The 20,753-nt window shown below is 44.6% G+C and overlaps 1 protein-coding gene across 1 annotated transcript; it reads left to right on the top strand.

The window, feature by feature from the left end:
• The first annotated feature begins 424 nt into the window (after window positions 1-424).
• CCDC77 (coiled-coil domain containing 77) lies at window positions 425-18,621 on the top strand. Its single transcript, XM_030543107.1, has 12 exons — window positions 425-510; window positions 1,009-1,063; window positions 2,918-3,134; window positions 4,833-4,975; window positions 6,343-6,439; window positions 10,880-10,952; window positions 11,263-11,360; window positions 12,995-13,143; window positions 13,466-13,712; window positions 15,125-15,241; window positions 15,371-15,523; window positions 16,950-18,621. Exons 2-12 carry the CDS (start codon window positions 1,026-1,028, stop codon window positions 17,094-17,096), a joined length of 1,479 nt encoding a protein of 492 aa, XP_030398967.1. The 5' UTR covers window positions 425-510; window positions 1,009-1,025; the 3' UTR covers window positions 17,097-18,621.
• Window positions 18,622-20,753: the final 2,132 nt, after the last annotated feature.

Below are 20,753 nucleotides of genomic sequence, written 5' to 3'. Positions count from 1 at the left end.
GAAATAAAGTGAGTGTGTGCAGAGGAGAGAGAGAGATCATCATCACAACACAGCCTACATAGACCAGGACATGGTAACATTTTAACATAAATTAGAGATGATCAGGAAATTTGGAAAAGTTCAAAATTTCTACACACTAATGGGAACAGAAATTCCAGGGTTTTTTCTTTTCACCTACAGGGTTTTTTCATTTCCAACTTTGCCTGTCAGTTCCAACACATTCAAATAGCAAATAGAGATAAGGTTCACACGCAGCCCCAACATAAGACTCCTAAGCACGCACACAGCGCCCAGTTCCGCCTTGTGGAGACCGGCCTCCTGCACGCAGCCGGGGAGGGCTCTGAGAACTACGCTTCCCAGAGGGCCTTGCGCAGAGCTGGCGCCGCCACGCGGCGCGCGGCACGAAGCGGAGCCGAACGCGGGAGCGGCTTGTGGTTGGCTGGCGCTGCCGCGCTGTTTGGTTGGGCTCGTTTCCGTTGAGCAGCAGCTGGCGCTTGGGTTCGCGCTTCGGTAGGCGAGGGCGCCGCTCCGGGATCGTTGCTGGGAGGCGGCAAAGGGTGGGGGAAGCGGGGGCCTGCCCGGGCTGGTGGGGCAGCGGGAGGCGCTGCTGGGGGCGCAGGGTAGGGACCGGCTGGCCAGGCAGCACGAGGCAATTTGAAACATAGGAAAATTCAGAACTCTAGAAAGTGCAGGGTGTTTGCTCTCAATAGCTATAGGGATGGGGTTTTTTGAGTGAAAATCCTAAGTGTTTCACAGGTGTTTGGGTTTCTCCCTCCCTCCCCCCAGGAATCTAGGGACCAGTTTCATGCAATTGAGAAGGGACTGCAAAAATCCTGCCCAGTCAGTGGTTTTTGAACATCACTGGGCATGTTTGGCACAGTCTTAGTCATTGTTCTACCAGGGACCCCGATTCAATACCCGTCACTAGAGAGGTGTTAATATATTTTTCCGGTCTAGCTGGCCATATGCTCTTTGCTCCTAGAATGTACATTGTTGTCATTTTTGTAGGTGGTGGAGTGAATACCATGGATTCCTCTCCAGGAATGTCCCCCACCTCCAAAAGGTGAGTATGACTGCTGCTATCCTCAAACAGCTCCTCTGCCTCCCCATTCATTTAGCTTCTTAATTGCTCTCCTGGGACTTGCTCTAACCTCTGTCATATTGCATAGCTCCAATCTTCCTTTTCCACTCATTACACTGGTCTAACACCAGCATCCAATCTCTCCTATCCCATAGTGTTATCACTGTTGCTGTGAGTCTTCTCCTCTGCAACTCCTCAATAGTACTCTAAGTCAAATCATTTAAAACCATTTTTTTTACTCATAATTATATTTTTTCCCCTTTGCTATTGTCTGTCTATAACTGTATTATTTAACTCTAAAGCAATTTCATATACAGTTGGTGTGAAAGCTGCTATATAAAATGGTTGTATTAATGTATCTTCAGCACTCACCTAAGAAGTCTGGAGATTAAAGGTCTTGAATTCCTCAGGTTTCTAATATATCAAAAATCTGATGTGAGCAGCAATATTGATAACAGGTCTCTAGATAGGTCTCTAATGGGAACATCACTTTGATCTCATGCATTCATGAGGCATCTGGCTGGCTCTTGAGGTCTAAGTGTCCAGCCAGGTTCTGGCAATGGATTTGTTTAGCAAATAATTACTTGAGCTGCTTTCTTAGGCCTGGTCTAGACTTGGGGCGGGGGGTCCAATCTAAGATACACAACTTCAGCTATGAGAATAGCGTAGCTGAAGTCGACATATCTTAGATTGACTTATCTCCCGTCCTCACGGCGCAGGATCGACGGCCGTGGCTCCCCTGTTGACTTCGCTTCTGCCTCTCACCCTGGTGGAGTTCCCGAGTTGACAGGGAGCGCGTTTGGGGATTGATTTATTGCGTCTTCAAATCGATCCCTGATTGATCGATCGCTACCCACCGATCTGGCGGGTACTGTGGGCGTACCCTTATTCTTAGTGCTTTTAGAGTTGACATCTGAAAACTCAGGCAGTCTACTCAACATGGCTACTAAGGGCCAAGTTTTCAGAGCAAAGCCCGAGGTCTGTGTACAGATGCACATCTACACTTGCACTTGCTCAAACACATTCCAAATTTACAAATGAATGATTCACAAAGCTCAGTTTTTGTGTCAAAATTTAGAATCCAGTTGCATGTGGATTTTGCATGCCGACATATATATGTGATATTACTGTATCCCTAAATATCCTATTTAGGTACCAAATACACACACTTAAAAGTTTCTCTCTATCCCTCACTGTCAGAGTGTGAGAGTTTGATTTCAGCTTAAAAGAAAGGGTTCAGTCTCCTGTTGAACCAGAACTTGTAAAGCCATTTCTAGCTGCTGTTGCGTCAAGGAGCAGAGATAATCCAGTGGGACCCTGAGAATGTACATTAGACTCAGCAGTCAGAAATCTTTTCTGATTGAATGGAGTTTTCTTCTCTCCCTCCTCCTCCTCCTTCACTTCAGTGCTCTGATACTGTCATCTCTGACATCTTTCCCTAGACTGACCTGGCTTACTGGTACCTCACATCTTTTTCCTCTGTGTGTTTATCCTCTATCTAGTGTCTATTTTTTGTGTGTTTTGTCTAGCAGCAGACTTTTTTACTACCGCAGTAACCCTTATTCTTTCTCTGCCCCTGCTTTTTCTCAGATTCCCCCTCCCCATCAACCTTGTCCCATCCCCCTTGACCCTTCTCCCACAAAAACCACCACCCACCCTTTTCCTCCAATAGGCACCCCCTTTCCCATCACGCTTGGATGGGCAAAAAGTTCCACACTAAAGAGACAGGGTGGGTGAGGTAATATAGTTTACTGACCGTTGTTTTTGCTGATACAGACTAACACTGCTACCACTCTGAAACCTAATTTTGTGTGTGTGTTCCACCATTCTGTCCAGATTGCCAGCACCCCCTATCTCCTCCAGATATACCAATTCTCCAGCTCCAAGTCAGGGGGATTCTACTCCTCTTCCTTCCATCAGTGAGCGCCTGGCCTTCCTCCGTCCCTCCCGGGAGCTGCTGGAATATTATCGCAAGAAGATCGCTGAGTTTGATGAAGAATACGAGGACCTTTTGAAAAGGCTAGAGAGATACAAAGGATCGTATGATGAGCAGGTAAATAGCTTACTGGTGATGGACTATATATATACACCAATGGTTGTCAGAGAAAGTTTTAATACCCTCCCTTAGTTGAAGACTTAACATAGGTGACATAATTCATGAAGGGAATTGCTGGGGAATGTGGCAGGACTGAGCTGAAGGAGAATCACTATGTCTTGAGCTACTAGAAGTGAGTGAATTCTTGCCATCTGGTCTCCCAATTTAGGAGCCAGTGGAGGAGAAATGCTGACTGAGAGAAGTCTTTTTGTTTTAGTTTATTGGGCTCTACTTTTGGGAAGCCTTTACACTGTTTGGGCTTTTCTTAACCTTTGAACACTGGGTTAGATGTTCACCTGGTCTGTTGCGCTCCCCTTTTTCTTTGCCCTGCACTCCACAGTGGACCTGTGAACAGTGAATGGTCATTTGGCCAAAATTAATGAGCATTTTATTGGGACAGACTTTATTTATATTGCAGTAGCACCTAGAAGCCCCTGTCATGGACCATAACCTCATTGTGCTAGGTGCTTTACAAACACAGTAAAAGTGGTTTCTGGCCCAAAGAGCTTATAATCTAAGTAAAAACTATCCTACAAAATGGAGCTTCTTCTAACAAGCAGGATGATCTCCTAATGCCTCACTACATCAGTCAGAGTGGTTATGTAGCTGTATCCTGTAAAATTGGCACTTTTTCTACTGAGAAGGTAGCTGGCAGAAGAGTAACCACCTTTGAAAACATTATGCACTGAGCTGCTCGTGAATCAGCCATCTCTGAAACAGACTGAGAACCCTCAGTAGATGTAGGAAATATCTCAGCTGCACATCTGGGTCAAAGTGGGGAAAGGCGCCAAACGTTGCAGGTCTCCCAGGTCCCTTTCCTACAGGAATGCTCTTCTGATGAATTAGTTACTTCTCCCCCATGAAAACCATGATCGCTGAGACAATTTTGTAATTAGTCAGAATGCTTATTGTTAAAGCCCACAGTACCCCAACCTTAACCCAGGAGAGGTTTAATAGTTTGTGATCACTTGGATCAAGGCAGAGGATTGCATGGTGGGAGTTGCTCATTGTTGAAAAATCTTCTCCAGACAAACTGCCAATACTGCCCTCTGCTGGTTAAAGTTTGGTGGTCCAATTTAAGACAGTCATTTGTGAGCTTGGAAGAATTGGGTTTTTATCAGTAAATATTGATAAATCTATTTCAGGGTACACACACAAACCAATGAAAAAGGTATTTCCGTCAATGATCAAAATTTACAGACAGGCAAAGTAAGAAAAATGCCACATGAGAACTTGTTAGAGTTTGATTTAAGTCTGTTTACTTTGTATGTTTTGACATACGATAATTAATGTTTTAATGGTTATAAAGCTTTAATATTTTGTATCTCAATGTCTGCTGTCATCAAATTATTGGCTGACCTGCCCCATCCCCATAAGCTCCCACAACTGTGAAAATTTAAGTGATAAAAATTGAAAAAAATGCTTTAAAACATACTTTTCCTCAACCGTGAAAACTTAAATTGATAAAAATAAAATTCAGTAGCATTAATCAATTATAAAAAAAATAAAAAGCAAATTCTGCCAATCCTAGTCATTTGACACACTAACAGCTGCTAGTTTTAGATGCAGACTAGGGTCATCTGAAGCAAAAGATGTTCTTTGTCTTTGTTGTCAGATGCTCAGTATCATTTCACGTGCCCTGTTTTCTCTCCATAGCACAAACTACAGTGGGAAATGCGTCAACGGGAACAGGAGATTGCAGAGTTACAGAAGGCTTTGAGTGACATGCAAGTTTACCTCTTCCAGGAGAGGGAACATGTGCTGCGCCTCTATGCTGAGAATGACCGGCTGAAAATCAGGTGCAGAGCTGGGAGGGGATAGGGATGGAGATGGTGGGGGGAAGAGTTTTCTTAGCTGTTTCTCATGGGCGGGTAGTGTTTCTGGAAGCCACATGAATTAGTAGAGCCATCTTGAAAGCTTTTTATTCTGTGTCTGTACAGCACATTGCAGTGTCCTGCTCTGTAACTGGAGTACTTAGGCACTGTAATACAAGTTGTTATTAATCTCACTATGGGTCTAAAGTCAGTGGAAGTTGCAGGTGTGCCACACTTCTGAGGATCAGGCCCTATGCAATCTTCCCAAATGCTGAACTGGACAAAAGAAATGTTGCTATTGCTCCTCCCTTCTATGCAGATCTACTGTACTGACTATTATTCAATTATTCCAAACTTCCTTTTTTTTAAAAAGTGAGATGACTGTGCTGCAGGACTCCTAGTCTGCCCTACCAGAGAAACCGAAGCTCCAAGGATCTTGCTTCAGAATATAGGCCCACAAAACAGGGCCGGGGTATAACAAAGAGCAAAAGTTTACCGAAGGGTCAGGTTGGATCACAAAATCACCTACGTCAGCTTGGAGGTTCTGCTTTAACTCAACTTGGCATGAGCTTGGCATAATTCTTTAGCTGCATTTCCTCTCTGCAGTTTTAGAAGCAGGAAACTCATAGAAAACACAGACCAAAGAGGGTAACTCCTCTGTTTTCCCCAGAGCTACCTGTTTTGTCTTCTGGTCAACACCCCCTGTTGGTCTTTCTTAAGGTAATGAGCCTGAATAGGCACAGCTGCACCAAATTAGCTCTCAGTAGCACATGTCTCCCTAAGATGCTTCTGAACTTTGGCTGAGAATTAATCTCAGCGATTTTTGGTTGGCTTGATGGGGTCTCCTTTTATGTGTGTTGGGTAGTGTTCTTGTGTACCCTCAAAGGGGTGCCTAAAACCTTGTATATCCATCACATTCCAGATTGTGGTGGAATACATGGGCTTCTAAGGCAAAGGAGGTTCTCTGTCTTCTGAAAAGTAGAACATCTACAGGATTGAAATCTTCCTAACTAGGTCATATTCCCCCTGGACTATGAGCTCTTACTAATAAATTCACAGACCCTGTCCTTTCAGCATCCGCCTTCTCTATATAAGCTCATGTACCACTATCAGGCTGTACTAAAAGGGGAATTCCTCACTGCACCAGCAGAAATGGAAACTCCTCCCATGCATCTTCAGTGTTAACAGGATCTCTAGCAGTCTGGCTTAAGGACAACATTGTCTCATGGGCTGTGACAATCTGAAGAACAGGTTAGAGCTGCTCCTTTAACTACAATAACAACCTCTAGAGAGATTACAGGCTTAATGCATTTTGGAATAGAAATGTGCTGATGCTTCTCCATGAATTCCAGGGAGCTGGAAGACAGAAAAAAGATTCAGCATCTTTTGGCTTTGGTGGGAACAGACACAGGAGAAGTTACTTATTTTCATAAGGAGCCTCCACACAAGGTAAGACCATTCATTGGGAATAGCTTGTTTCTCTGGCAAACTTTGCTTTGGGTTCAGCCCCTAGAAGCTCTACACCAGGGGTAGGCAACCTATGGCACATGTGCTGAAGGCAGCACACAAGCTGATTTTCAGTGGCTCTCACGCTGCCCCGGTCCTGGCCACCAGTCCGGGAGGCTCTGCATTTTAATTTAATTTTAAATGAAGCTTCTTAAACATTTTAAAAACCTTATTTACTTTACATACAACAGTAGTTTAGTTATATATTATAGATGTATAGAAAGAGACCTTCTAAAAATGTTAAAATGTATTACTGGCATGTGAAACCTTAAATCAGAGTGAATAAATGAAGACTTGGCACACCACTTCTGAAAGGTTGCTGACCCGTGCTCTACACAGTGAGTTGCCACTGTGGAGCCAAAGAGACAAAACAGAACTATGGAGAGGGTTGCCAGAAAACGTGGATGTTTGAAATTCAGCTGGCTCTGTGTTGGTCTGATATGTGCTGTAATAAACTAGTGATGGGACTCGAGACAAAGAGTGAGGCCTTCCCTCTGTCTTGGTAGTTAGTGCTGGGAAATCCGGGTTTCATTTCCAGTGCAGGAGAGCTGCAAAGGAAGTATGTTTTCCTCCAGGAGAGTAAGTGTGACAGGTTTCAAGAGTGGTGACTCTCAGCAGCAGTGTGTATATGGATCTGAAGTCCCATACACAACTCCTGTTTGACCAGAAAGGTCATGACTGTGATTCAGGGCATGAAGAGGGGGCAAAACCAGGGCATTCCGTGATGCGAGAGTGCAGTGTGAGACTTGAAATAATGGGCCACATTCTCTACTGTTGTCAGGTCCCTCCTGCAGGCTGCCAAGTGGTGCCCAGCAAGCCTATATAGACTTCTTTTGTGTATGTAATTGCCTATTCATTTCTTTAAGTAGTGTGTTGTGTTGCTTGTTTCGGGGCTTGCCCATGAGGGCTGGGCTTCTGCTTTTTTTGTTTGTTTGTTTTAATTTTCCGCCGGAGAGCATGATTGGCTCCCAGTTGTGTAATCTGCTTAAAACAAAACAAAAAAAAGCTTTAAAAGGTTGCTTGCTGCCCTCTGCACTGTTCAGGTTGTGCAAAAGTCCCTGAAAGCAGCCCTGAATTTTCTTTGGTATGTGGGAGCTCTCAATTGGTTCGGATAGTTTAACTGGCCCTGGCAGAGGGAGTGGGGAAGGAACATGTCCAGAGCCAATTCCTTACTGGCATACTGTGTCTTGGGGACTGTGGCCAGCTGGTGTAAACGCTGGAGCCATTGCAGAAGTGCCATGAGAACAAGGGTACTGTATCAGCTCCCTGATGGCTGCTTTTTCTTATTGCATTGAGTGGATTCATAGAGTATGTCTACACTATGGGATTATTCCAGTTTTACATAAACTGTTTTTTAAAAACAGATTGTATAAAGTCGAATGCACGCGGCCACACTAAGCACATTAATTCGGCAGTGTGCATCCATGTACTGAGGCTAGCGTTGATTTCCAGAGCGTTGCATTGTGGGTAGCTATTCCATAGCTATCCCATAGTTTCCGCAGTCTCCCCTACCCATTGGAATTCTGGGTTGAGATCACAATGCATGATGGTGCAAAAACAGTGTCGTGGGTGATTCTGGGTAAATGTCGTCGCTCAAGCCTTCCTCCGTGAAAGCAACGGCAGACAATCATTTCATGCCCTTTTTCTCTGGATTGCCTTGGCAGACGCCATAGCATGGTAACCATGGAGCCCGTTTAGCCTTTTTTCACTGTCACCGTATGTGTACTGGATGCTGCTGACAGACGCGGTACTGCAGTGCTACACAGCAGCATTCATTTGCCTTTGCAAGGTAGCAGAGACAGTTACCATCCTGTTGCACTGTCTGCTGCTTTAGAAATTGATGATGACGGGGTTACTAGTCATATTGTACCGTCTGCTGCTGTCATGGGTGCTCCTGGCTGGCCTCACTGAGGTCGGCCGGGGGCACATGGACAAAAATGGGAATGACTTCCCAGGTCATTCCCTTCTTTATGTTTTGTCTAAAAATAGAGTCAGTCCTGCCTAGAATAGTGGGCAAGTCTACTAGAGAGCCAGAGAGCACAGCCATTCCAGGTCAGAGCCCCAGAGATCCCGCAGAAATGATGAGCTGCATGCCATTCTAGGGGGTGTCCCTGCAACAACCCCACCCATTGCTTCCCTCCTGCCACACCCCTCCTGGGCTACCGTGGCAGTTATCCCCCCATTTGTGTGAAGTAATAAAGAATGCAGGAATAAGAAACACTGACTTTTTAGTAAGATAAAATGAGGGGGAGGCAGCCTCCAGCTGCTATGATACTCCAGGCAGGACATCTCCATTACTCATTAAAGGGTGTGAGGGGAGAGGAGCACAGCCTCCCACTGCTATGATAGTCAAGAATCTCCATTAGACATGAAAGGGGGCGGCGGGAAGAGGAGCTCAGCCTCCAGCTGCTATGATGAGGACGGTTACCAGCCCTATTGCACCATCTGCCAGGACTGAATCTCCAGGACACAGAGCTTAAAGAAGGGAATGACCAGGAGTCATTCCCATTTTTGCCCAGGCGCCCCCGGCCGACCTCACTGAGGCCAGCTAGGAGCACTCACAGGATGATGACGAGGACGGCTATCAGTCATTTTGTACCGTACTGTCTGCCACCGGGGAGGGGAGGGGAGAGGATGGTGCTGTTTAGCACTGCAGCACCCAGTCTACCAGCAGCATCCAGTAGACATACGGTGACACTGAAAAGAGGCGAGAAACTATTTTTTTCCCTTTTCTTTGGGGGGGGATGGGGGGTAAATTGACAAGATATTCCCTGAACCACTGGCGACAATCTTTTTGGCCCTTCAGGCATTGGGAGCTCAGCCAAGAATGCAAATGCTTTTCGGAGACTGCAGGAACTATGGGATAGGGCGAGTCTTCAGTCCTCCTTCCCTCCCTCCCTCCATGAGCGTCCATTTGATTCTTTGGCTTTCCGTTACGGTTGTCACACAGCACTGTGTTGAGTCCCTGCTGTGGCCTCTGTCTATCATAGCCTGGAGATTTTTTCAAATGCTTTGGCATTTCGTCTTCTGGAACGGAGCTCTAATAGAACAGATTTGTCTCCCCATACAGCGATCAGATCCAGTATCTCCCATACGGTCCATGCTGGAACTCTTTTTGGATTTGGGACTGCATGGCCACCCATGCTGATCAGCGCTCCACGCTGGGCAAGCAGGAAATTAAATTGAAAAGTTTACGGGGCTTTTCCTGTCTACCTGGCCAGTGCATCCGAGTTCAGATTAGTTTCCAGAGCGGTCACAACGGTGCACTGTGGGATACCCCCTGAAGGCCAATACCGTCGAATTGCGGCCACACTAACCCTAATCCGACACAGCAATACCGATTTCAGCGCTACTCCCCTCATCGGGGAGGAGTACAGAAATTGGTTTTAAGAGCCCTTTATATCGATATAAAGGGCTTCATTGTGTGGACAGGTGCAGGGTTAAATCGGATTAACATTGCTAAATTTGGTATAAACGCATAGTGTAGACCAGGCCATAGATTGATAGATTTAAGCTCAGAAGGGAGCATTATGATCATCTAGTCTGACCTCCTGCAAAATGCAGGCCACAGAATCTCACCCACCCACTCCTGTTACAAACCCCTAACCTATGTCTGAGTTGTTGAAGTCCTCAAATCATGGCTTAAAGACCTCAAGGTGCAGGGAATCCTCCAGCAAGTGACCCGTGCCCCATGCTGCAGAGGAAGGCGGATGTCCGAGAACAATTCTATGGGGAAGGTGAATGCAGAGCAATGACACTGGAGATGCCCAGACCTCCAATGCGGGGGGTGGTGTGGTAATTAATAATGGGAAAATCATTTGCGAAATTAGTCGTCACTGACAAGATTTGTCTCTGTTCCTATTTCATTCTATGGTGTTAGTTAGAGGAATCAGCACACAAGTTAGATGAGGATCAATAGATGCACCGAGCAGTTAGTTCTTGCCTTTGATTTCTTCCTGGGTTTAAGTGGATGGGTATACGTAGATTTGTTGTATATGTGTTTCTCAGTGCGCCAGCTGGCAAGAGGGTAAGTGGAGAAGAAAGCACATTGTTGCTCCTCCTTTCCCTCCCACATCTGAATGCTGGATATTCTGCTAACGGCCTAATCCTGTTCCCATTGAAGTCACCAATCCCCAATCATTGAGAACTATACAATGGTGTAAGAGGTGGAAAATGTAACGTTCAAGCACCCCATCGTAGCGGGCATCTGCTCTCAATGCTGGTATTTCTTTTGCAAATGTCTTTACCTTGCTCCTGCTGCACCGATGGACATGGTGCTCTTTTAAGTCTTTTTCCACACACTCTAGTGTTCATTCTTGATGACTGGGCTCAGAGAACAGAATGCAGAACGTTCAGGTAACAACTCTGTTTTTGCTCCTCTAGGCCACCATTCCTCAAAAACCAATCCAATCCAGGGATCCACATGAACGGAGTGATACTTATACTTCCAGAACAGGTACCCCGAAAGTGACTTTCCATACCAGCCAAGAAGACAAGTACTTGGAGGGTGGCTAAATAGCACGATAGTGCTGGATGTGTAAAAAGCATGCAGTCGCCATGAGCTCCCCAAAGCCAGTGCTAGAATGTTTTCTGCAGTGACTCCTGCCGGAAGATGCTGTGGTGCAGTAGCTGCAAGCTCTTCCTTTCCTTTGCCTTCAGGCCAGCCAGCACACCTACAATATTCCCTGCTGGGCAAAGTCTCACACATAGGCTAGGCTAGGAGAATGGAGTAGAGTAGTTATCTCAATTAATCTTGTTCTCTGCAGCTGGCTCTAAAAGAAGCACATCAAAGCCCCCAGCAAAAGGAGAGAGACCTGAAAGTCCAGAGAGATATCACAGAGACAATCAAACACTCTTACTGCAGGTAAAAGAGCATTTACTGATCAACAGATGCAACTTCTGCATGTGCATGGTGTGACCTGTGGTGACACAGGGGTGCCTTCACTGGAAATGGCAAGGTCAGGGCACGCTGCAAAAGGGAGAGCAGATTCTCCCATAGGCTGGTGGTTAACACTCACCAACCAGTCAGAAACTGTGCTTCTGATCCCCCCACATTAGTTATCAAGGTGGGGGGTAGGGGGGAATCACACAGCCCTCTTAGTGCATTCCAGTTCTGTGGCCCCTAGTCAGCACTTCGGTCCAGTACAATGAGGAGTTATTTCAAAACTCTGCTCACATATACAAAATGTTCTTCTGACCCAAAGTGACAGCCACCTTACTAGGTCATAAAAAAAAACAAAAAAAAAACAGGAGTCCTTGTGGCACCTTAGAGACACCACAAGGACTCCTCTCTTTTTTTTTTGCACTGATACAGACTAACACGGCTACCACTGAAACCTCTCACCTTACTAGGTCAGTATAGGTTTGGCTCTTACCCAAAATACCACACTGCTAGAGAATCCTTTAGTGTCTAAAACTAAAGATTTATTATAGGAGAAAGAACAAGATGAGTTGTTAAATGGTAAAGCAATTTGGTACATACATCAGACTACAAAGTCCATGATGTATCAGGTTCTTAGCAGTGTTGGTGAGTTTCATGGCTTGAAAGTCACTCTGGAACACATCCACAGCTTGGATGGATCATTCAGTCCTTTGTTCAGAGCTTCAGTTATAGAAAAGTCACTCCAGAGGTAGGAAGCAGGATTGAAGGCAAAATGGAGAAGATGCAGCTGCCTTTTATATTCTTTTGCCATAAGGCTTGCACTTCCTGTGTTCCAAACACAAGCTTCATAGCACATGAAAAAACCTTAGAGTTCTCTTTCCATAGGCATGCCCATACATGGCTTGCTGACTCATCAGGTGTGGTCCCTGATCTTTTAATTGGTTTATTGTACAGCTGATGTCCCTTGATGGGCCATCAAGCGGGCTAGGTGGTGCTGATGCCAATCTGTCATATCGGTGCCCACATATGGTGTTCCACATATTCCATACAATGTAACACATAGGTTTATACGACAGCCAAACATGCTGCTTGCCTATCCCTTCATTGGGCATGCCCATCTCCCCTCTATGTTACCTTGGCAGTGCCTCCCACTTAATCCCAATCTATTTAGCTCTCTCTGCAGTGGACTTACAAGGGGGGTAAGGTTGGCATGAAACAAGAAAAGCATTTGGGTGATGAGAGCCCTCGGGCTGCTCTAAATTACAACAGTGGCCAGAATTAGTGATGCACAAAAGGCACTTGAATTCATCTTTGCCCCTCCACTTTCCTTCCTGTGCCCAATGCAGGAAATGAGTGAAGAATCTGACCCACCTTCTGTAAAATGTCTCTCACACCAGGTAGGGATCTATTACAGGAAACTTCTAGAGTGCCAAAGCAGATTGCTTCTAACTTCAAGGCCTGCAGAGAAGTTAGACCTATATAATAAAGCATTACAGGGCAAGGGGGTGTTTTCTCACTGTGTCTGTGCCTAACCTGGAATTTAAACAGGACTCTCAAGCAGGGCAGCATGCCTGGTTTAGGATCTCACTCTATGCCTTCCCTGTGGGCCAATCCAGGTGGAGGCCCTGCAGGCTCAGATGGAAGAGCAGACGCGGTTATCCAAAGAGCAGCTTGATGCACTGCTAGAGGACAGGCGGATTCACATAGAAGAAGTGCAGGTCCAGCATCAGAGGGACCAGGACAGGATCAAAACCCTAACAGATAAGTGAGTGCAAGAGAATGGTTCTGGTTTAATCATGGCAGGAAACGCAGAATATAAAAATCACCTATGGGTTTACAACCTAATAGGCAGAAAAGCAGAGTATTTGGTCAGTTGCTTGGTATGTAATTGGAGATTGATTGAATAAATTACAAACTAAAAATCCTTTTTCATCCCTGGAGAACTTGGCCCTTGAAAATATGTGAGGGAAGCTCCTGGCCTCTCTTATCCCATGCCCACCCCAGCTCCCAGTGAGAATACAGGTGAATGATGAAGGGAATTGAGGAAGGCAGTGATATTATTACTTTAGTGCAATCCCTGTCTTCAGGCTCCATCAGACTCAAAACCTGCTGTATGAGAGCACACGTGACTTCCTTCAGCTGAAGTTCGATGCACGAGCCAATGAGAAATCATGGATGGCAGAGAAGGACTGTCTGTTGAGGAAGCTTGATGTAAGCAGGGATCAACTTATCAGCAGGGAGCCAGAGAGAGAGAAGAAGGAGAAGGAGAGAGACATCAAGCCAATTTCTCAAGCAGAGAGTGAAATTTGGAAAGCACAGAGTGGAGAACTCAAGGTAATTGCTGTTCCCTTGGAAAAGAAATCCACCTGTTTATGGATGGATGTTTGAGAGAGTCTAGGATTGGATCTCACCCTGGTGCTTTACTGAGAAACTGGTGTTCCCTGTTTTAGAGAGGGAATTCTCCATACCGGGATACATTTGTTATGCTGTCTGAGGCATAGAAAGATTCACTTTACAGGGGATGTTGTTGCTTATTGACTTTAAAGATAAAATGCTGTGTAGCTAGAACTCTTGTTAGTTTATAATGGCACTCCAGGGATTTTGTCTCAGAAGACTAATATCCCCCGCTCCTTCTGCACCCAAAACAAGCATGTAGCTCCTCAGCTTGTTCCCTCTGCCAAGTGGCATATCGTTGCACAGGTCTCAAGCTCTTTATTAGGACTCGGTATTTCCAGACATGAAATGGGCAACCATCCTTTGGAATAAATTCTGTTGACTGCTGGCAGGAAGAACACACACTGTGTTTTGCCTGCTGTTATGAGAACACTGCTTTTTTGGGAATAACATTGCTCACAATTCTGCTGCTCCCGTCCAGCAGTCTGTTTTGTTTTTGTTCTTCATCAACTAATGTACTTGCAGGGAAAACCATGGGAACTTGTACTACCCTCGTATTACATGTACCCATAATAGTTTACTAACCACAGTATATACCAGGGGTAGGCAACCTATGGTACGCGTGCCGAAGGCAGCACACAAGCTGATTTTCAGTGGCACTCACACTGCCTGGGTCTTGGCCACCGGTTGGGGGGGGCTCTGCATTTTAATTTAATTTTAAAAGAAGCTTCTTAAACATTTAAAAAAACATATTTACTTTACATACAACAATAGTTTAGTTATATATTATAGACATATAGAAAGAGACCTTCTAAAAACGTTAAAATGTATGACTGGCACGCAAAACCTTAAATTAGAGTGAATAAATGAAGACTCGGCACACCACTTCTGAAAGGTTGCCGACCCTGGTATATACCTAAAGTAATTGCTTTATCCACCACTGAAATGTAACCACCTCTGAGATGGAGAGCAGCAACCAAACAGATGTGAGATGGGGAATTTTTGACTGAGGACAATGGGACCAACTCTTGGTATTTTTTTAAAAAAGTGTTGTGGGTTCTAATGACTACATGGTGGATAGAACCAGGTTTGTTTTGTACTTTTAATGTCTCATCTGAACAGAGTTGCTCCTGTAATTTGAATCTTGTCTGGCTACCTGCACCAACTCCAATTTCTAAGGCTACTCATTTGGTTATTTTCTGCCATATCTCCACCAAAGAGCACTCTCAGAGCTGTGACAATTGCCTTGCGTCCCACTTTGTTCTTTAGGGAGGGAGGTGCTGTGAGTACTGGCTACCTGCCTCCAGCATCTGTTAATCCTAATTATTTCTCTTGGGCTCCCGTCCTTACAGGAGCAGCTAACACAGGCACACCGATTGGCAGATATGTACCGAGAGCAGTGTGTTGCTCTGGAGGGTGAGCTGGCTAGAATTCGTGAGGAAGGAGATGTTGGCCGAGAGCTTTTCAAGGTAACTCCTCTGTCTGCTGCTGCAGGTCGGGTTTGCAGCCTCTTGGGGTTGTCTGATTTCCCCTTCTCCATATTTGTGTTGTCGATGGTGCCCTTCCCTACAAGTTCTGTTGTGCTTTCCTATCCCCAGGAGCGCTCAGAGAAGATGGGGAAGCGTTTGCAGCTAATGACCCAACGATATGAGGCCCTGGAGAAACGGCGTAGCATGGAGGTGGAGGGCTTCAAGAATGACATCAAGCAACTTCGGCAGAGGTTGAAGGACATAGAGAAACAGCTCTTCAAGGTAATAATTAATCATTTTTGGGGCAAGGGCTGAGATGGAATTGGCTTGTGGGAGGGTCAGGGAAGGGTTGAATATTCGAATCCTTGGAGCCTAAGTTATTGGAAATCCCTGTGTTTCCTCACTTGGGCCTTTAGATATTTGTAACATATGGTACCTTTCAGTGTTAAGGAAAGTTACAGGTTATATGTATATTGTGAAGAGAAAAATACTCATAGCTGTTAATTGAGTAGGCATCCAGATTACTAGGGATTGGTGTGATTATACAGTGGATGTAGTTAGGGCACCGAGTTATGCTACTTCTTTAACGCTTTCCATCTGATATCTCCAAGCACTTTACAAAATCTGATTCTTCCAACACCACTGTGAGGCAAGTATTAACTGCAGAAGTATATTCTGTATGGAGTGTTGCAGACCTGTTTGGCTTTTCTCCTGACGGTTCTAGATACTGCTTCTGCTCTCAGTGAAGTCAATGACAGCTTTGTCATCAACTTCAGTGTGAGCAGACGTGAGTGCTTGGCGCAAAGAATTAAGGCTCAAAGTGCAGAAGTAAGTTCAGGTGGTCATGTATAGAATACAATGATTTCTGGAATATCCTGCATAGGAAGGGTTATTCACATGATACCACAAGGAATGGTTAACTTGCAGAAATTAAGAAAAGAAAAGGAAATGGTTAATCAAATCCATGTCACTACCTAGGTAATTATTTCAACCTAATTGTATTGTCCTGTTCTTATTACATACTTGATCAGAAGGGGGTGCATGAGTAAAATACAACATACAAGCGAGACATAACAACCATGATCCTAAATCATTCTGGTTATTCTAGGTCAAAAAGAACTATTTGATAACCAAATGCAGTTTTCTGCCAAGTCAAGATATGATCCTCACTACCACCTGTAGAGGATGTCTCCTGAGACTACAATTGAGACTTAAGTACAAAAAAGCTGGGTAATAAGAAATATATAAAAGCAGCAAAGAATCCTGTGGCACCTTATAGACTAACAGACGTTTTGGAGCATGAGCTTTCGTGGGTGAATACCCACTTCCTCAGATGCAACATATATATAGAATATATAATTTGTCACATTTTAATGAGTCTTTTTAAATCATACTGGAAATGATTTGTTAAACAACTGACCATTTACTGATACATTTGCTGTTACACTTTAGAGATCCCTCTTCCACTGCACTTGCAGGACACACCCACATGGTACTAACAAGACACCTACATTATCTACAATCCATCTTGGGACTCCTTTCCATGTATGATGTCAGGGCAGCTCAGACACACTGTGGTTGTAGTTCCCCCTTGCTAGGCACAGTGAATCCTTGGACAGGATTGCTCTTCTTCATAACTTTTCTCCAGATCATACACCATAAACCAGGTCTTTCTGGTTTTATTTTCTCTCTCTCTCTCTCTCTCTAGGTGACCATGAACATTGGACCAGACCAGGACCTTGCAGTTCTGCATGAGGTCCGCCAAGGGAACAGACGAACCCGGAAAATTCAAGGGGAGCTAAGAAACCTGAAGGCAAAAATCTATGGCTTGGAGAATGAGCTACGGATTTGCTGACACAGATGCATCACCCAGCAGAATGGTGCACGAAACATGACCAGTGCTAGGCTAGGATGGTCACGTTCTCAAGAAAAACTTTCATAAATCTGCTTTCCGGCATCCTGTGACAGAAACTTAAGAACACATAACCTGCTGTGAATCAAGGGTATATCAGTGTGCTGTAGGGCTTGGATAGTTTGTGGAAATTAATGCTAGGTTGTGGGGAAGGAGGGAGGGATTCCTTTCATCTTAGCATGCCTTGCTGTACTGCCCTTTCCTAGTAGATGGGATCATTTGTAGACTGTATCGAAGTCATCTTGTAACTTCTGTAATGTTTCCATAGGACATATTTACAGCCTCTAGGCACCTTCACCTACTATTAGCACAGGGCAAAATGTACTGCTGTCCAGAATGCAGCCAAACACAACAAAAGCTACATGTGTAACTGATAATCATGGAGAGGAAGTAATCCTCCAGGACTGAAATATTCTCTCCTGACTCTGTTCAAGAAGTGAGGGACTGTATAAGGCCCTGTTCTACAGTCATGGAACTGTATTAAGAGAAGAGTTTTTAAACAAAGACTGAACATTATTATGATGTCTAATGCACCCAGGACGTAATTTGCATTTTCTAAACTAGATACCTACTTCAGCTGGAAAGTGTCTATTTCATTCTGCCTAAACACTCTGAAATCCTATATATCCTGGGCAGCATAAGCATGTTTTCAAATTGCTTCTCTTCACATAATTCTCTGCCAGCCTGGACAGGCCAAAATGTGCAACATCCACCTTATAAAGCTCCTTTTCTGATATTTCATCTCAAACCTCCACAACCTTCTCTTACCGCCCCACTCCAAAGCTATGTTCCCTCTAACAGTTTTTTCACTAAAAGGTCCCACTGTAGGCACCATCAATTCATCTCCACCGGTGACGGAAGTCCTGATATAGACCAGCCATTGCCTTTTTAACTGCCGATGTTGTCTAACCCTACAGCTCTGAACAACACGGTGGTTAAACTACTAGCAGCCACTGGCACCTCTGACTGCTGCTGGATATAAATGGGCAGTAACAATGGTGGAAAACTTTTGAAGGAGCATAAAGGCTAGAGCTGATGAGGCCAAAGAGCTTGTCTATACTATAAATACAATCCTGGTTGCATTACCCTTGTTCCCAAACCAGGTGGTAAGATGATTTCATTTGGAGCATAGGCTAGACCTTAGCAGTGGTTTGTAACTAGTCTAAAGCCTAGTTATATTTGCAGGGTGTACAGTCCTTTACTTGTAATGCAGCATATTGCAACTTGAACTCCCCACCTTACCTCCTACGCACAAACTAAGGGAAGAAGATGTGTTTATAGAGATGTCTCAGTGCCCTGATGGAGTTTCTTGCTGTAACTCTATACCATTCTTCCCAAATGTGATGTCAGAAAGCTGATCCCTTTCTGGGATCTCTGGCATACCCCACCAGGGCCTTCTGATTTTTTTTTAATTAATTTATTTTTTTACTGGTCAAAAAATCAATTTTTGTGATTTTTTTTTTGTAAATTTTTGTAATCCAGACTTCTAAAATTAAAAAATGAAGTTGAAAGTTTCCTTGTCAAGTGGTTCCCTTTCTTCTCTCTTTGAAGGGTGTGGCTAACACAGGTGCCCTCTCCCCATTCCAATCAGATCTACTGCTAGCGCTGCTTCTTGCTGAACGTCCCACAAGAGGGATAAGTGTAGCCAACCTCAGGCTGGTGGGTGGTAGCCAAAGTGGATCCCGGCTCATACTGTGTGTGAGAGGAGGGTGAAGCAAAGGGTCCTCTTGCACTGGTGCATTCTCTTTGTAACAGACTTGCTGCTTCTGACAATCTCTGCAAATTAGCCAGGTGGGTGGGGAATATTTATGTGGCCGGAGGTCCCAATAGTCTCACCTTACTACTCAAGAGCTTCCTTAAGTCAATGGGCATTCTCATAAGCTCTCACTGTGAGTTAGGATATAAAAATCTGGCTCCTGATGGCTGTACTGAAGCACACTATGGGCTGGTCCACGCTGGGGGGGGGGAAATCGATCTTAGATACGCAACTTCAGCTACGTGAATAATATCTAAGATGGGATTACTCACCCGTCCACACCGCGCGGGATCGATGTTCGCGGCTCTCCGTGTCGATTTCGGAACTCCGTTGGGGTTGATGGAGTTCCGGAATCAATATAAGCGCGCTCGGGGATCAATATATCGTGTCTAGATTAGATGTGATATCGATCCCCGAGCAATCGATTTTAACCCGCCGATACGGCGGGTAGTCTGGACGTGGCTTATGTAATGAACTACTAGCTGCTTGTGCTGCAGCTTTCATCTACCTTTAGTTTTTGCTCATAAGAAGCCAGCACTTGGCATCTTGAGCTCTGTCAATTTTTCAGCTCCTCTGAGTTAAGGAATTGCTCATTGAGTTAGATATTTGCATTTCCTTACATGACAGCCAGTAGGTGCAGGTTGTTTAATTCCGGGTTATTTAAATAAATGTTTCTCTCTTCACAGCTCCCTATTTCCAGTACTGAGTGTCATGTGAAAGGCAAAACCCAGCAGCATGGCAATGGCCCTGTGCTTATTGCAAAGCAAACCTCACTGTACTGCTGTTGTGCCTGTCAAGGCATCTATCCAGCAAAACCCAAGGGCTGCCCAAGCCGCTTTATTTTCAGTGTCCCCCTAGGACATGAACCCTTCTCCACTGCAAAACTTATACTACTGTTGACTCTGTAAATCCCTTTCTTTATTTTGGAAACTGTCATAGGTCACCTCCAAGGGCAGAAGGCACAAAATGTTACATTTTCATTTTCTTACATCTGATAAATCCATGTGATGTATATTTAAAAGCATTGCTTCCAATGTCCGTTTCCAAAACAAATCATGCCAGGGGCCCAAAGCTCAAAAGTGACTCTAAATAACCGATCACTGTGCCACTGACAGATCTCAAAAAGTAGTAGCTAATAGGGAATCATTATCAAATGGGGGTGTTTCTGGTGGGGTTCCATGGGGAAAGGTACTAGGCCCAATGCTATTCAACATTTTAATCAATGGTCTGAAAGCAAATATAAAATCACTGCTGGTAAAATTTGCAGATGCCACAGAGACTGGTGGAGTGGTACACGATAAGGAGAAGGCCGTCATACATACCCATTCAAGCAAAATGTATCACTTTGCATTTGGCTGTATTAACATACTTCTTGGAACAAGGAATACAGGCCATATCTATAGAATAGGGGAACTGTATCCTGAAGAGCAGAGACTTTGGAAAGGATTTAGGGGTCATAGTAGACTAGCACAAGCAACTCAACATGAGCTCCCAGTGCAATCCTGTGGCAAAAAGAGCTAATGTGATCCTTGAATGTATACACAAGGGAGTAGAGAAGTATACAGCATTGGTGAGACTGATACCAGAATACTGTGTACAATTTTGGTATCCATATTTTAAAAGGGATGTTAAAACATTGGAGAATGACTAATTTTTATGGCTAGAGTCAAGATAATGCCTTGCAGCGACACCTAAAGATCTTCATCTGTTTAGCTTCTCAAAAGAAGATTGAGAAGTGACTTGATAATGTGTAAGTACCTTAATAGGGAGACAATACCAAATACTAAAGGGCTCTTTAGCAGAGAAAGGCATAACAGAAACCAGGGGCTGAAAACTGAAACCAG

Source organism: Gopherus evgoodei, chromosome 1, assembly GCF_007399415.2.
Source record: "Gopherus evgoodei ecotype Sinaloan lineage chromosome 1, rGopEvg1_v1.p, whole genome shotgun sequence".
Classification (NCBI taxonomy): domain Eukaryota; kingdom Metazoa; phylum Chordata; order Testudines; family Testudinidae; genus Gopherus; species Gopherus evgoodei.
Note: the sequence above shows the minus strand (reverse complement) of the source record. Positions and strands in the feature narration are given on the sequence as shown.